Source organism: Tauraco erythrolophus, chromosome Z (assembly GCF_009769465.1).
Source record: "Tauraco erythrolophus isolate bTauEry1 chromosome Z, bTauEry1.pri, whole genome shotgun sequence".
Lineage (NCBI taxonomy): Eukaryota > Metazoa > Chordata > Aves > Musophagiformes > Musophagidae > Tauraco > Tauraco erythrolophus.
The window spans coordinates 2817108-2835045 of NC_141496.1; the positions used below are offsets into that span (position 1 = coordinate 2817108).

At 43.9% G+C, this 17938-nt stretch overlaps 1 protein-coding gene across 1 annotated transcript in view; it reads left to right on the forward strand.

Annotated features, from left to right (window-relative positions):
- The window catches only part of MYO5B (myosin VB), a 133553-nt gene extending 121447 nt beyond the window's left edge, over window positions 1-12106 (forward strand). Inside the window, 10 exon segments of the mRNA XM_086629200.1 lie at window positions 952-1150; window positions 1989-2082; window positions 3304-3447; window positions 4564-4715; window positions 5046-5135; window positions 7660-7810; window positions 8969-9254; window positions 10262-10436; window positions 11084-11164; window positions 11954-12106. Of these exon segments, the coding sequence (XP_086485326.1) occupies window positions 952-1150; window positions 1989-2082; window positions 3304-3447; window positions 4564-4715; window positions 5046-5135; window positions 7660-7810; window positions 8969-9254; window positions 10262-10436; window positions 11084-11164; window positions 11954-12106 (1525 nt within the window).
- Window positions 12107-17938: the final 5832 nt, after the last annotated feature.

The window sequence follows — 17938 nt, forward strand, 5'->3', positions numbered from 1 at the left end:
CCTTCAGCTCGACGTTTCCTCCTGGGCTTGTCCTTGTGCACAGGCTCAGGGCAGGGCTGGAAGGAGACCTGGTATAGGGGAAAGGGGGGTGGGAGAGGGTGACAGGATAAATTATTAGAGAAAAAGTTGGGTACCCACCTAAAAGGAGGGGAAGGGCTGGTTTTGGTGACTTCTGCCAACTGTGTATTAAGGTGTTAGTATTTGTATGTCATGGAATACAAGGAAAACACGTCTTTATGCCCCTGCTGAAGAGTCCTGGTGAAGTCAGCAGTGATGACGAAAGCAGGAACTGATCAAGACGACAGAAAATTCCTTTGTGGGTAGTTTATGAATGAAGATGAAGATATAAATGAATATACTTCTCTTTAAGCAAACAGCAGCTCTACAAACAACTAGAAGGAATGAAGGTTTCAGCTTCTGCCTTTCTTGAAACTCCCAGCAGTGGTAAAGCCAAGCCTCTAGCAGTCCAACTGAACGGAGCTATTTGCAAGACATACAGTTCCGTTTTCAAGAGTAAGAAATGATGTTTGAAAGGGGATGAGCATAACAACAAGTGCCCTTCAAGATGATGTTTTGAAAAACCCTCAGGCATTGATCTGCATTGCTTTCTTGCCACGCATTTGCTTTTTGCTAATGGGAAGAGTAAAGGAACCCAGATTCGTGATACGGTTGCAGAAAAATGGGAGCTCTTGGATATCCCCCCCCACCCCGTCCCTTTTATTTGGAAAAAAATCTAACTTTTGATCTCATGTCTCTAATTTCAAAAGTATTTAATCTACAGTATAGCAAATGACAGACTAGTGTGACAATAAGAGCTGTACCACCCCTTTGTGTGTGTCGGTTTTATAGCGACGTTGACCGGGTCGGCTGACTTTGAAGGATCTGAACTTAAAGAGTGGTTACTGCCATGGTGCCAAGATCACGGGCTGATCGGTGTGGTCCTTTTCTCAGGTTGCTGGAATCACAGCTCCAGGATCAGAAAAGAAAGTACGATGAGGAGGTAGAAGCTCTGAAAAAACAGGTGGATGTAACGAAGGAGCAGCTGGAGAAGCAGCAGCAGACATACCTGCAGATCGCGCAGCTGTCTCCGGAGGCCCAGGTGGAGTTTGGAATTCAGCAAGAAATTACACGTCTCACCAATGAAAATCTGGTAAGAGGCTGTACTTAACACAGAGTTAGGAAGAGGGAACACAGATTAAGGAAGAGGGGAAAAAAAACAGGTTGAGAGAAAGAGGAGATAGGAAACGTGAAGGGGAGGAGAAAGCACTGGGGTCTGTGCTCTGATCCTTCAGCATCTCCCACTGGTCCATTTGGGAGCGTTGGTACTTGGCCGTGAACTGTTGTTCAGTGACTATATGACTCTTGTGACTCCGTAGGTACTTTTATTTTTTATCTTTTTTACACCTGCTTACTTTGTGGCGCTACCTACCGAATGAGATTGCTGAGGACCCCTATACTCTGTAATCATGCAGGAAGACAACACGATCCCTTCTTCTTACTTGCATTTATTAGGAGCATGGGAGGCAGTTGCCATTCTGAAAAGCTGACCTGGCTAATCATAAATTTTTCCCCTTTCACCTCCTGTATCTGTGTGCAAGGTCTGGAGTGAACATTGGCCCCTCCTAAGTTCAGGTGAGGGCTGCTTGCCTTTCTCAACAGCTCTAAACAGTGTTGGAACTGTTTAAATATGATTAGGAGCCAGGAATAAAAATGTTTTGGGTGGTGTGTTCTGAGTATCGCCTGCTATAGGCTACTTCTAGAAGAAGCAGGCGCACAACATCCACAGTCTTTGCAGTGTAGACAAGGGTCTCTCCGAGCGAACCTGAAATAACACAGCTCTTGTACCGAGGTGCTCCCACCACGCAGTAGTGGTGCATAGACCAGACCGTGTGCTCCTGACTGCTGAGTGACTCCAGCCTCAAACTCACCCCAAATGAGCCGGTTTTGGGTTTAATTTTTTTTGACCCAGTGCCTCTTCTGTTTTTCAGGATCTTAAAGAATTGGTAGAGAATTTGGAAAAGAATGAAAAGAAGCTGAAGAAGCAGCTGAAGATTTCCATGAAGAAGGTTCAAGATCACAAAGGTGACTTAGGCGTTGGTAGACATTGGGGTGGGGGAACAGCACTCTGGTTTACCTCCTTTGGCCAGCCTTGGAGAGCTGCAGGTTTTTCTCTTTTTCTTTCTATTAAAGTAAGACCGTGTGCATTCTGGCACGCTGAAGTAGTGCTGAGCTCATTGTTGGCAGGACAGCAGGGAATGGAAAGTCCAAATGAAGCTCCTGGGTCATGCTTAGGCTGCCTTTGAGCAAGTACAGCTGCGCTGCTGTAGCTTTAGCTTGTTAACATGGTTGCATGCAGTAAATTTGGAAGAGGGATGGCAGGGATGGAAGAGGGTGATGATTTGGTAGGGATGGAAGGTGAGCAATTGCTGGAGGTGTTGCTCTGATGCTTGGTTCACTGGTGTTTAAGAAACCTTTTTGTTTTCGTCGCCATCAGTGCTGTGACCCAAGCAGAGGTGCAGAGAGGATACCAGTGGCTGGCTGGAAACTGCTCTGATCTGACAATTTGGGGCAGTATTAAAACAGTTTAGGGTTAAAATATATATGTATATTCTTCTTGATCAGAAAACACCTCAAACACAATTTCCGTGTTGTACAGAAGGAGCTTCCCATTCTCTGGAGATGCCGTGATTAGTCACGTAACATTGTTCTAGTCAGCTAATTTCTGAAAATTAGGCATTAAGTGAAATTAAGCTGAATAACCAGAGGGTTTCCATGGCTAGCACAGCTGATCTCTGTCAGTGTGATCTGCATGCAGCAGCCTGCTGTTTACTTCAAGACTTGCACGTGGTTTCTCCTGTTTTATTAAACTTTCACGGAAGCACAGCACTCGATGGTGTGCCACCACTGTTCTTCAGCTTTACAGCCAGCCAGAAGATGTGGTGCTTAGGTATTTTTTCATTGCCTGGCTACTTATTTTTCCCCTCTGTGAAAATGATACACTAAAAAGCTTCCCAGAAGGTTACTACCTTCTAACCTGTGGTTCCTCAGAAAATAAAAAATTACTTCATCCTATCCCCTTTAGGTCCAACTTTTACACTCTTTCTTTTACTCAGAGTCAGAACCACTACTGACTGGTAATTCAAGACCTGGTTCTTTATGTTTTCATAAGTCTGTTGAAGCTGATGACATTATTGGAAACTTTATATATAATGTTTTGACCTGGTGTCTGCTCTAAGGCCAATGGAGGATGTGAATAGTTCTCTATCACCAGATACCACCTTTCATCCTCTTTTCTCTTCACAGCATCCCAAGCCATGGTACTGCCGGAGGGGAGGCAGTACGACTTCAACATGGAAGTTGCTGTCCAGAGGAAGGAGAAAGATTTTCAGGGCATGTTGGAATATCATGCAGAAGATGAGCCGTTCCTCATCCAAAACCTCATTACAGGTGAGGAACTTGCTCTGCTCTTGTGCCTGGCTCCTTCTCCTCTTGCCTGGGAGAGTTTGCAAACTTGATATCTCAAGATAGACAAATCTTCTCAGATTAATCCCTCCTGGGGCCGTATGTTTATGGTGATGGTAGTTTTGGTAGGTAGAGCAGCACAGCACTAAGCAGATAGACCAGCCTGGATATAATTCTTAGGGATAGCAAAAAATGGAAAATGTGAAAAGGAGGCTGCAGTTTTTAGAGCAGGCAGTAACTTGAAGAGCTTGATACGATGTGGTAATAGGTGGGGAGGTGATAGCAAGGGATAGACTCTGGGGATTTTGCACAGCAATGGAACAAAAGTAATTTGGTTTCTGAGACGTTTGATGGTAACTGCAGTGGACGATAAACTTGTGAGCTCTTTTACACCAGAAGGTCTGACCAGAATTGCTGCCATCATCCCCTTATTCAACGCTGTTAGAGAAGTCGTGCTTCCCTGGCTCAGTGAAAGTATTTACCATCACTCTCTAACCCCAGCATAGTCTGGCGAGGATCTGAAAAGTACTCAGAGCAGTGCTAGACCATTGCTGTGGTCTTTGAACTTCCACTGTTCAGACAAGCTGCCTTTAGAGGCTGCAAATTCCTGCAGCTGCTCTTAGGATTTAGTATCTTCAGGGAAAGAGTGATTTAATAAGTCATGAATTCAGAGGAGGGGTTTGTAACCCATAAGAGGTTATTCCTGAAATAGTCAGGGAGTTTTCCCAAGGCTGCGTGCTGCTCACCTAGGCTTTCACATGGTGAAGATCTAGTGCTCCCTGTGCATCCGTAAGGCATAATGGGATAGTGTCACAAACCTCAGCGCAGACAGTGCTGCCCTCCCAAGTGCTGGTGCTCTGGCTGTTCTGCTTTGGCCAGCTCCAGCAGGTCCCTCTGTCCTGCAGTTGGACCTCTGATTCTGTGTCCATGCTGCAGAGAGGGATGCAAGTTGCAGAGCCAAAAACTTGGCTTCTCCAGGGCTGAGGGGAGAGGGGTTTGCCTGGGTATGTCTCCAGCTCTTGTGTTCCCTGCTTCATCTAGCTGTTGCTGAATTTTAAGATGATTTAAAAAAAAAAAAAAATCACAAACCAATCCTTCTAGATCTCAAGCCACAGGCAGTGTCTGCTACTGTTCCCTGCCTTCCTGCCTACATCCTCTACATGTGCATCAGGCACACGGATTACATCAGCGATGACCAAAAACTGCACTCCTTGCTCACCTCCACCATCAATGGCATTAAGAAAGTGCTGAAAGTAGGTGCCAGTTTTCTCTTGTCTTGGGCTTAAGGTGGTGTAGGATGGTTATAACCAAGTCAAAGTGTGTGATATTCAGCTCTCATAGTGATTTTCAAACCAAATCATTCTTAGAGCTTCCCTTTTTAGAAGAACAAGGAGAATTATGATCTTAGTAATAAAACTGTTTGCATTTACAAACGTTCGCAGGGAAGGAATGGCTAATAGTACCCACCTGCAGAGAGAGACCTTCCTCACCTAGGTGGTGAAACTCAAAGTCATTTTGTCTTACTGTGCCAGCACTCCCCGCTGAAGCAGAGGGTCTCACATGTTTTAATTTTGCTCCTCCAGAAACACAACCATGACTTCGAGATGACGTCATTTTGGCTGGCGAATACGTGCCGCCTGCTGCACTGTTTAAGGCAATACAGCGGAGAAGCGGTAAGAAACTCGTCTCTGATCTTGAGTATTCTGGCATTGCTCCAGGGAGGGTCCTCAAATCTCCTGGGTCTCATGGCTTCCCTCTGGCTCCAACGTGGGGCCATCTCTGACTTTCCTCCTTTATTGATTTGGATATGGCATGAGGCAGCTCCTAGAGTCATAGAATCACAGAATAGTTTGGGTTGGAAGGGACCTTTAGAGGTTATCTAGTCCAACCCCGCTGCAATGAGCAGGCACATCTTCAACTAGATCAGGTTTCTGAGAGCATCTGCCACCTCTCTGGGCAGCCTGTTCCAGTGTCTCACCACTCTCATCGTAAGCAATTTCTTCCTTATATCTAGTCTGAACTAGACCAGAGTTTCGTGGGACATTACACCAAGACAAGGCATTTGAGAGCTGAGACCAGGACCCTTGCAACACAACATGCAACAGAATATTTTGAATTTCGTGGCCAGCCATGCACTTTCATTTGTCTGAACAGGGGATTTCCTTCTGGTAGGCTGTTTTGAAGGCTGTTCTCCTAGTTTTAGTGTAGGTCCTGCAGCTTTTCATTAACCAAGATTTTCAGACAGAGGAAAAGTGTTCCAAATCCTGCAATTTTATTCTGAATATTTGTACTGATTTTTTCCTGTTCTGTTCAACTAGTTTGAAATAACCACACTTTGAAAGAGTGAAACTGCATAATTGCAATGTAAGACTTTGGAAGGAAATACTCATTTCTTGTCATCTCAGTAATATTTCATAAGTTGAAATAAGTTTTACTGTAGTTGATCCCCTCTGACAAAATCAGATCATCACAGTCGTCTTAGTACATTGCAGACTGCCATCCTTGTAGCCATATGTTCTGGATATTAAAATTTTCAATAGAGCCAAATTATGTCATTTCTCATTTAGTCTCAATTTGTGTTAGATATATTGAGCAATCAAGCTTTAAGAATAAAGAAAAAAATGTCATGTAATCAAATTAACAATTCAGATCATTCACAAGATAGTGACTGGTGTGTAAATCTCAGTGCTGGACTTCCAAGATTTAAATTACAAAGAAAAATAATTCAGATAATAGTTACTAATAGTTATGCTCCTGTTTGCCCTCTTCTGCCCGGATAACAACATTACATTAAAAGCAAATTCTCCCCAGAAAACCAGCAAAGTAAAAAAAAAAAAACCAAAACCCAAAACCAACCAAAAACCAAAACTTAAATTTCATTCTTTGCAATGATTTACTGTGTTAAATGAACCAGCTGTTTACAAATTCAGTTGATAATTTGGTGGAAAAAAAAAAAAAAACAAAAACACGGAAGGGGGGGGACTAGATGACCTTTGAAGGTCCCTTCCAGCCCTAACCATTCTATGATTCTATAAGGGAAAAATCATTCTGAGCAGTTTCTGAAACACTGTTCTCTTTAGTTTGAAATCCAACCTATTTTTAATAAACCAGTTTAAAGGAAAATCCCAAACTAAGCACAATCTTGCAGTGCAAGGAGTATGATGCTTCTTTTGTTACCAGGAAAAATAAGAAATTCTGAAGCCAAGTCAAATTGTCCATTGTTGTTTGCTGACTAGCAAAATCCAAAAATACAACAAAAAGTCTTGCATGGTTCTCGTTTTGGCACCAAATGGATAAGACCATATGAACAGGCAATTAAAGCATCTGTGTTATTTACAAAATTGAGTTTAGATCACATTTGCTTATGCCACCAAAACTGGCATTAATATATGAGCCCAAAACTCAGGGCTACAACATTGCTTTGCAGGATCAGAGATCAGCTGCTTCTTCAGCAAACGGTAGGGAATAAGTTCAGTGACTTGGAGAGACTTCTGAGCTTCAGATCAGTTTAAAATGCTGTCAGAGTGTATAGCATGTGGTTATTGTCATTTTTTTTTCTATTTTCTAAAATCTTAATCTCAAAATATTTGGTTTCCCATAAATAATTGCAACTCACAGGGATAAACAAATGACTAAAAAAAGTTTCTCAGGGATTCAAATGTCATCTCAGGGGAAATTTAGGTTAGATATCAGGAAAAATTTCTTTCCAGAGAGGGTTGTGAAGTGTTGGAACAGGCTGTCCAGGGAGGTGGTGGAGTCCCCATCCCTGGAGGTGTTTAAAAAACGTGTGGATTTGGTGTTGAGGAACATGGTTTAGGGACCCTGACAGTGCAGGGTGAATGGTTGGACTCGATGATCTTGAAGGTCTCTTCCAACCAGACGATTCCATGATTCTATGATCTCCTAATCTATATTGCAGTTAACACAAACGTTGCTCCTCACTAAAGCTAAAATGAAAAACTTACTGCTTACTGAAGCTTTTCTTCAAAAAGCATCCCTCTAGTAATAATTTATGAGCAAATGGCTGAGTAAATCAAAGGTGATTTATGAGTCTTGATCTTTTCTATAATAGTGTAAAAATGTACTTTGGTAACATACCTGGATACATTGTACTCTAAGGTGTTTTTTTAATACAGTGATTTCACTGGACTATAAATAGATGTCATAATGAAAGCGGGTTTTTAATCTTCTCTTCAGAATTTCATGACACAAAACACACCTAAGCAGAATGAGCACTGCCTGCAGAACTTTGACCTGACCGAGTACCACCAGGTGCTGAGCCGCCTCTCCATCCAGATCTACCAGCAGGTCATTAAGGTAGCAGAGGGCGTGCTCCAACCCATGGTTGGTAAGTTCACAGCATGTTAGCTTTTAGGAAGGCAGGGTTTGGGGTTTTTTTGCTGTAATTATGTCCTCTGACTGTTTTTCAGACCTTTGTAGGGTGCTAGCATGACTTCTCCCCAAAGGAAAAGGCTGCAGTTGGCAAAAAGGCTTATGTTACAAAAAACTTACTGGTTTGGAGCAGGTCCTCGTGTCAGCAGTGACTGGAGTTAGGGAGGCAGACCTGGACGAGTTCTTATTTTTCCCTATGACAGAAACTAATAGAGATGAGTTTTTTTTCCCCCAAGGTAGAATATACCACCTTCCTTCCTTTCTGTTGGGGAGGTGGTGGCTGAGCTGAGGTGGTGCTGGTGGGTCATTAGAACAGTGTTCCCCTCCATATCAGGTTCATGGTTAAGCTTTTTATGGGTGGAAATGCACATTATGAGGGAGGAGAGACTTGAGAAGAGGACAAAGAGAGACTAATAAAGGTGAGTCAGTAAGAGAAGAGTTACCTTCTCAGCTAAATCTGTCCTCCTTGCAAAGCTAATGGAGGGGCTGTTCTCAGTGCTATGTATTTTCTAGCTGCTGATGTTTTCCTTGAGTTCCCAGCCTGGGTGCCTTCATATCTGGAAATCTTTCCCTGTACCCTCCAAATGTCATTGTACAAATTCTGGCTGTATCTGATGGCATCATCTCCTACCATTGCTGCATGTACCTCCTGCTCCTTGAAGAAAGTTGTCCTGTTCCTCTATCAGTTAGTCAGGCTGTAAGGATTTTATTACTTTTCATCTATATTCGTTTCTCCCAATCCTTTGAGCCAATTAATCATTTTAACTGCAGAGTTTAAGGCTCTGTGGTGGGCGTAGAGGGAGAGTTGATTACAACTCAAAGGAGAGGTGTTCCCAGTTTCTGCAGCATGGTAAGTGATATCTGTGAAATAACACTGAGTGGGGAAAAAAAAGTGTGATCTTACAGATATTCTGTATGCTTCCACTATTTCATATTGTCACGATAAACTAGCAGTTCATGGATCTGTCCTCCTTTCAGACTGCCCAGCATCCATCATGTTGCATCACTGAGACTGCTGCACGTTTATGACTGCCCATGGAGGCACCAGTTGTTACCTCTAGTGACTAATAGGTGGATGCAGGCTCTTTTTAGCTTGTTTTTCTCCCTTTTTCAGTGCCTGCAGTGTTGGAATATGAAAGTATCCAGGGACTTTCTGGTATCAAACGGATGGGCTACAGGAGTCACTCCTCCAACATGGCAGACAGTGACAGCTCCTACAGCTTAGACACAATCATTCGCCAGCTGAACACGTTCCACAGCATCATGTGTGACCACGGCCTGGACCCAGAGATCATACAGCAGGTCTTCAAGCAGCTCTTCTACATGATCAACGCAGTCGCCCTGAACAATCTCCTCCTGCGGAAGGATGTCTGCTCGTGGAGCACGGGCATGCAGCTAAGGTGGTCCACGGGCTTGGGGCAGGGATGTACCTGCTTAAGGCCGTTTTGTTAGTTTTATAAGCTGGTGGAAAAATAGGAAAATAAAATGCAGCGGTGTAAGTAAGGGGAGAAACTGTTTGGACTCAGCAGGAGACATACGCAGTGGCAGTTAAAGCTCACCCCCACTGAGTAGTGCCTGTGTGATGCAGTTTGCTGTGCCACTTGTGAATTAAGTCTGTGTTACAGTAATTATCTCTGGGGTTGGCTTTCCCCAGCCTTTCCTCACCCAGCCTGAGTGGGAAGCCTGCACGGCCCAGTGACTACACCAGGTGATGTAGGGTGGGTTACGTGTTGGGATGGAGAAGTCTCCGTGGTTCTCTCCCACTGCCGTGTCTGCCATTTTAAACGTGACAAAAGTAGTGCCAAAGGATCTGATCCTGCAGGTGGACCTCAAAGACAAACCCCTGTTGCTCTGCGCAGTGCCTCCAACCTCTCGTGAGCTGCCAGCAAGTGGCAGCATGGACGTCTGCTGGGCTGGGATCAGGGGTCCACGTGCCCCACCACTCTCTTAGCGTAGTCTTGTAATAAGGATTGAAATTTGAAAGGACAGGTAGTGCAAACCTGCCAGAAAGGGGTTATGACTATTTATCAGCCCTGGCATAAATCTATCTACTTACTTCTTGGTGTAAGTGATTTAAACCTTGGTTTTGCTACCCTCTCCCCTTCCCACAGTGGTCCTTTGCATGTTCCCTTGAGCCTGGGAATGGGCACAGGCAAAGGCATTTTTTGTGTAGATATTTTCAAAGGCATTTAGGTGCCTCGCAGGATTTTGTTAGCATTTAAAAGCTTGTTAAAAGCTTAATTTTAATTGACTTCTGAAACTTGAACTTATCTGAATGTTGAAGAAAAGCACATTCCATGTGCTGTTCAGCTGTTACATGGCTCATCTATTTCTAAGGTACACAGGGTGTAAATTTTGCTTTATCTCTCGGCGCTCAGCTCACGTCTCACCTTGGCTGCTTACCCAGGTTTAACATAAGCCAGCTGGAGGAATGGCTGCATGCGAAGAACCTGCAGCAGAGTGGAGCAGCAAAAACTTTGGAGCCCTTGATTCAGGCAGCACAGCTGCTGCAGCTGAAAAAGAAAACCTCAGAAGATGCCGAGGCCATCTGCTCCTTGTGCACATCACTCACCATGCAGCAGGTAGGGAACAGGGCAGAGATTTACACCAGGGGGCACTGATAATTAATGGAGTGGGAAAGGGTGGTCTCCCAGTGCCACCTAGGCTGGCTGGATCCAAACTTAAAACTTTGGGACTCCATTCCAGGAGGATATAAACTTATGTTTTATGCTGCTGCATTGCCTGGCCTTAATTTGATAATGTGGTAGGAAGGGAGAAGGGAGAGGTGTGAGATGATCTCCGATGATTCTTGGGGATCCTTTCTCCTGTATCTCCATCTCCCTGTCTTGAGCATGTGTTCTTGAGAGGAGCTGAGAGGTGAGAGTGGAGGAGCAGGAGTGAGGGAGCATCAGGAGAAGTGTTGTAGAGGTGACATCAGAAGTACTGGGAGGTGGCCACCCGTGTCACTATGTGCCAACCAAGGGAGTCCCTAAATAAATCTGTTATTCAAGTCTATTCCCGACTTACAAACATTGCATAAGAAATGACTTTGACAGGTCCATAGAGGCTTGCTGTACCTTACAGCAGGCAAAGGAACACCAGGATGATACTTGTGCTGCTTCTGCTTCTCACTAGATGGCCATATCAAGACAAGCTGTTAGTGCTTTGTATTCTGGAAAGGTTTGGCTTGTTCTCATGACTGTCTGTAATCCCATTTTGTTTTCAACAGATTGTAAAAATACTTAATCTCTACACTCCTGTGAATGAGTTCGAAGAACGTGTGACAGTAGCTTTCATACGTGACATACAGGTAAATGAAAGGGCTGTAAAGTGGAGGTGATAGTAATGATCTAATGCAGATCTCATTAGTACTAACTCAGGCATTTTGCAATACGTATGCTGATGCATGTTGTCTTGAATTTAGTGCTCTGCGTGTGCACACGCTTCCTTGCAACGCAGAGCTGCAGGGATAGCCAGGCTGTTGGTCACAAAGAGCAATAAGCACCTGAGTTCCCAGCTCAGCTAATCCAGTGCTCTTTAGTAGCAGCGCAACTCAGAAGGAAGGTTGCAGGAGTCAACGAAACATCGGTGAAATGGAGTTACTTCTGAGCTACAAGGCAGAAATTGGCAACTAAAGGAAAAAGAAATAAGCGGAAAAAAAAAAAAGAAAAAACAAACATCTCTTGATGTTCGCAAGGAGGAGGCAGGAAATGGAAACAGAAGTTTGTGTGTACAACTCCTCCTAGAATATGTCTCCGTCACTGAGCAGCTGGATCAAAAATGGTCTGCTGGTATCATGCAATGCTGCTTTTGCTGTGCAAGGGGGTCACGTTGTTTCCAAGTCCTGTATCTTGTGTCATGGTCATGTAGAAAACATAGCCAGGTTCTTCTGGAGCAGCACTTCCTACAGTCTGTGTAGGAGTTCCGTTAAATATTTGCACAGAGGAAGGCTGCTGCAATAGAGGACAAAATAGTTCTCCCTGTTTCTTGCAATGTCTCTAAAATTGTGCACGTTCTTAAACCTTTGATGATGTTAAAGATGACAAATGCAAAGGCAACAACTGATACGAAATTTGTTTTCTTTTCCCACGCCTTGTAGACGCACTTGCAAGAGCGAAATGACCCTCCGCAGCTGCTGTTAGACTTCAAGCACATGTTCCCAGTTTTGTTTCCGTTCAACCCATCCTCCATAACCATGGACTCTATTCATATCCCTGCTTCTCTTAACTTGGAATTTCTCAACAAAGTCTGAATAAAGTATAATTAAGCCCACCTCTCACACCCAGAGACCTACAGCAAAGAAAAAAAAAAGAAAAAGATTAAAGAAACGTAAGGAGCTCTTCAAATTTGAACCTAACAGGTTTCTGGAAGAACCAATACACAGTAAAAAAAGAGGTAGTTTGCAGCTCAGCCAGGCTTGGACGCTGCTTGTTTCCACTGGCGTGGAATTTGTCACAAATTCTATGTTTGAGAAATGCAGATGCTCCTTCTAACTACATCCAGTTCATCTGCTTCATGAGAACTCAAATAAACTGGCATTTTGGACATTCTTCCATTACAAAATTCGCATTGTGACTTGCAAAATTTTTGTCCTGGTGAAATAATCTCGAAACGAGAAACTGCCTTAGGCTTCCTGCTTCTAGTATAGATGAGCATCACCCTGATCCCTACTGTTGGCTTTCCCTGTGCTTTTGAAAGTCAAAAACTTTCATGCAATGGCTATCGAGGCTCTTAGACCTCTTACATGGCCTGTATCAGAATCACATGCAAGGCAATTCAGTTTAATATTTGGGTTCAATGGGTTAGTCCTATTCGGTTCAATAGCCATCTGAAATTTTACCAGTCATGCAAATACAGGGCTTAGATAAATGAAGAATACTTTTAAGAAAGAAAAAAAAAAAAAAAGTAAGATAGTGTGCCAGTAATGCAAGCCATTTCTTTAAGAGTGAACGTGAACTCTTTTATCTACAATGATAGATAAATGAATAATTTCAATCAATTCAAATTCTGTTAGGATTTTTTTTTTTACCTGATTTATAAATTAAAACAAACCAACCCACCCTCTGACTTCACCAGGTAGATGTTGAAAGGTGCCAGCTACTCACAAAAGCAGTCACTGATTTTTCCGTTACTGCGGAGCCACTCTCCTTGCTGAGGAAGGGGAAAGGTGGGTTCCGGAGGCTGTAAAACAGTTCTGATGGGGATAAGTCTTCAAAACAATTCTGATGGGGATAAGTCTGCAAAACAATTCTGATGGGGATATGTCTGCAGACTGTTCGGAGTGGCGACGCGTCTGCCGTAGCTCAGCGTGCCAAAATGCAGCGAGGATGTTTGGCAGCGGCGAAAGCCTCGCTGGCCGTGGCACTGTGAGCATTTTGCCTTTTCCACTTCTGTAACAGTCTAAGTAGATCTTAACTTACCTGCTTTTGTGGTTGCGGTTCCTGGAGTCTCAGCAATTCCACGATGATTAGGAGCTTTCAGAAAAATCTCTCTGCATCTGACTGCTTTTAGTTGGTGTAAATCATGTCCAACCAGCAAATTTATGACCAGGTGCTCTGGCTGCTCAGAGGATTAAAAGAGAATGTGAAGTCTTTTAAAGATACACCTTTAAATAAATCTAAATACCTTTAGATACAGTCTTTTAAATCCCACCATGCTGCAGCCACCTTTTTAGATAAAGAGTATGTTTTGATTTAAACATAATTTATAAAATCTATGTATAAACAAACTGTAGTAGTCCTGTATGTAATATATATATATATAAAAACTATCCAAAAAGCACATTTTTAAAAGAAAAAGTTGAGTGCTGTGAAGAACTACATTGGTCTCTGCTGGTGCGTAAATACCTTGTTTCAAACGGAACACGGCTTCGGACGGCTGTTACGGGTGAAGGACGGGCTTACGGCCATTCCCTAGGGAAAAGTTATCTTTTCCCATAGCCACCACTCAGCTAATTTTACAAGAAAATGTATTGCTTGTATAGTAGCAGCACTACCTCCAGACTACGATCCTTGAGCACTTACATTCACTGCGTGTATTCAGTAGTGCCTTTATCTCCCCGTCATACACAGTGAGGATGACGCCACCGTTGTGCTGTCTGTGCTTAGCAAGCCCACGCTCTTCTGTCCCTTGCTCATCTACAATGTTTTTATTTATTGTTGACTACATCTTTTCACGTTTTGCAAATGAATGTTTTTGCAATGCTGTGAATTTATTTTTTTCAATTATCGCTGTTTTCCACGATGTAGTAGTCATCACAGTTTAAAAATAAAAGAAAACAATTCAAAGCAGATTTCAGTCTTTCTGTAAGGTGTTTTTGTCATAGTGCTATTTCTCAGAATTATCTTAGGCCAGCACTTTCCTCTCAGGCTCTTCAGGTCTCTACCTCTCTCTGATGTAAATTATTCTGAGTACAATTCCCAACAGATTGATTAAAACAATGCTTATTGTTTAGACTAAATGACAGGTTGCTGCAGAATCATAGAACCATAGAATGGTTTGGGTTGGAAGAGACCTTCAAGATCTTCTAGTTCCAACCCTCCTGCCATGGGCAGGGACACCTGCCACTAGATCAGGTTGCCCAAAGCCTCATCCAACCTGGCCTTGAACACCTCCAGGGATGGGGCAGCCGCAGCTTCTCTGGGCAACCTGGTCCAGTGACTCAGCATCCTCAGAGTCAAGAAGTTCTTCCTTCTATCTAATCTAAATCTCCCCTCTTTCAGTTTAAAGCCATTGCCCCTTGTCCTGTCACTACATGCCCTTGTCAAAAGGCTGAACAGCCCCAACTCTCTCAGCCTGTCTCCATAGCAGAGGTGCTCCAGCCCTCGGATCATCTTTGTGGCCTCCTCTGGACCCGCTCCAGCAGCTCCATGTCCTTCTTTAGTTGGGGACCCCGGAGCTGAAGGCAGCATTGCAGGGGGGTCTCAGGAGAGCAGAGCAGAGGGGCAGAATCCCCTCCCTCGCCCTGCTGCCCACGCTGCTTTGGATGCAGCCCAGGACACAGTTGGCTTTCTGGGCTGCCAGCGCACAGTGCCGGCTCATGTTGAGCTTCTCATCCACCAGCACCCCCAAGACCTTTTCCTCAGGGCTGCTCTCAATCCATTCTCCGCCCAGCGTGTACTTGTGCTTGGGATTGCCCCGACCCACGTGCAGGACCTTGCACTTGGCCTTGTTGAACTTCATGAGGTTCTCACAGGCCCGTCTGTGGACGTCCCATCTGCGGACGACACCAAGCTGGGAGGCTGTGTCGATCTGCTCGAGGGTAGGGAGGCCCTTCAGAGGGATTTGAACAGACTGGATCGTTGGGCTGAGGCCAATGGCATGAGCTTTAATAAGGCCAAGTGCAGAGTCCTTCACTTGGGGTGTAAAAACCCCAAGCATCGCTATAGGCTCGGGGAGGAGTGGCTGGAGAGCTGCCTGGCGGAGAAGGACCTGGGGGTGTTGGTTGACTACCGGCTTGATATGAGCCAGCAGTGTGCCCAGGTGGCCAAAAAGGCCAATGGGATACTGGCGTGTATCAAGAATAGTGTGACCAGCAGGAGCAGGGAAGTGATCCTGCCCCTGTACTCGGCACTGGTGAGGCCGCACCTGGAATATTGTGCCCAGTTTTGGGCCCCTCGCTTTAAGAGAGATATTGAGCTCCTGGAGCGGGTCCAGAGAAGGGCGACTAAACTGGTCAAGGGGCTGGAAAATAAAACTTATGGGGAGCGGCTGAGGGAGTTGGGGCTGTTTAGCCTGGAGAAGAGGAGGCTGAGGGGAGACCTGATTACGGCCTACAAATACTTGAGAAGGGATGGTGGGGAGGTGGGGGAAGGGCTCTTTACATTAGTGTTGGGTGATAGAACAAGAGGAAATGGGTACAAGCTTAGTCAGGGGAGATTGAGGTTGGATGTTAGGAAGTATTTCTTCTCTGAAAGGGTTGTCAGCCACTGGAATAGGCTGCCCAGGGAGGTGGTTGAGTCCCCATCCTGGATGTGTTTACGAAAAGGGTGGATGATCTACTTAGGGGTATGGTTTAATGGGGGATTAGGGACGGTTGGACTGGATGATCTCTAAGGACTTTTCCAACCTAGAAATCTATGAAATCTCTCCAGCCTGTCAAGGTCCCTCTGGATGGCATCCCTTCCCTCCAGCGTGTCCACAACACCACACAGCTTGGTGTCATCTGCAAACTTGCTGAGGGTGCACTCGATCCCACTGTCCATGTCTCCAACAAAGATGTTAAATAGCACTGGTCCCAATACTGACCCCTGAGGAACACCACTTGTCACTGGCCTCCACTTAGACATTGAACCGTTGACCACAACTCTTTGAGTGCGACCATCCAGCCAGTTCCTTATCCACTGAGTGGTCCATCCATCAAAACCATGTCTTTCCAGTTTAGAGACAAGGATGTCGTGTGGGACAGTATCAAATGCTTTGGATAAGTCCAGGTAGACGATGTCAGTTGCTCTTCCCCTATCCATCAATGTTGTAACCCCATCATAGAGGGCCACCAAATTAGTCAGGCAGGATTTGTCCTCAGTGAAGCCATGTTGGCTGTCACCAATCACCTCCTTATTTTCTATGTGCCTTAGCATAGTTGCCAGGAGGATCTGCTCCATGATCTTGCCGGGCACAGAGGAGAGACTGACTGGTCTGTAGTTCCCTGGGTCTTCTTTTTTTCCCTTTTTAAAAATTCCATTCTGCAACAATTTCGTTGCTAATTGCCATTATACAATGTGGATAATAGTCTTTCACTGGCATTTTCAGGATCACAATTTACGTGTACAACAAGGAGACTTTCTTAAAAACTCTTAGTACATATAGATGGGAACTGGGATTTATAGAATCATACAATGGTCTTCCAACCCCCTGCCATGGGCAGGGACACCCTCCACTACACCAGGTTGCCCAAAGCCTCATCCAGCCTGGCCTTGAACACTGCCAGGGACGGGGCAACTACAACTTCTCTGACCTACGAAAAGCATCCAGAACAACATACGCACTTTGTTCTCACCAAAAAGTTACTCTGATTTTTTTATTCTCTTCTTTTTTCTTTTATTGGCATTTCGTAGCTGAGGTTGTTTATGTTTTGGCTGGTAAAGCTGCTGCAGCAGTTGACTGTTGAAACGAACATTAGACTTCAAGTCTTGAATTGGTGTAATCCTACATAAACATTTTTTGCTCGTACAACGTATTGCACTGCATTTAAAAGGACCATCTTTGTACGAGTGAAACAGGAACAAAATGTGGGCATGCTTCAGATTTTAAGCATAGTGGCTACCTTTCCTGATGCTACATGTTAAACACAGAAATCAGAAAGCTGCCTAAAGTCTTTGCAAGGTATGACCCTCTATTTGTGTGATTTGCGAAAGATGTAAGTGACAAAGATGCACTTGAATCAACAGGTTGGTTTTTTTTTGCTTTTCAACAGTGAATGAACAAAACTGTGCAAAATCTATTCTCTCAGACCATGTCTAGCTGAAAAATTCGCATTTTGCCATTGCATATAAAGAAAACCTAATTACAATTAATTTCATGAACTGCCATGAACCTTTTTCCTCCAACTTTATTGGTTCGTGTATATTCCTGCTATATATTGTTGTTTGTTTGTTTGTTTGTTTTCTGAAAGAAGTTTTAGCAATGTACATGTTAGGTAAAACAATCCAGAGGACATATTCCCCAATGAGTACATCATTTACTTTGAAATGTAAATGTCAGTGCACAAAAAGTTTCAAATTAAGTTGGAATTAGGAAAAAAATACAAAAAAAAATATGCTACTATAGTGCAATGTCTGTTTTGTTTGTTTGTTTGAGGATTTGGGGAGGGAGTTTGTGAAGTCTCATTACCTTAACGAGCAGAAGGTATAGCTGCTCTCGAAGAAGTTGAATGATATACAGGAGTGAACACTGCAGATGAAATACTACTGCTTAAAAAATATTTTTCCATCTCGAACCAATCTGTAAACTACACCTTTGTTTATAGGAAAATGCTTGTAATAATCGATGTGATGTTCAGCTGTGGATAAAAAAAAAAAAAGTGAAATAAACACTTTTGAAGATATTGTGACTTTTGGTCAAAGACGGTAACGTAAAAAATACA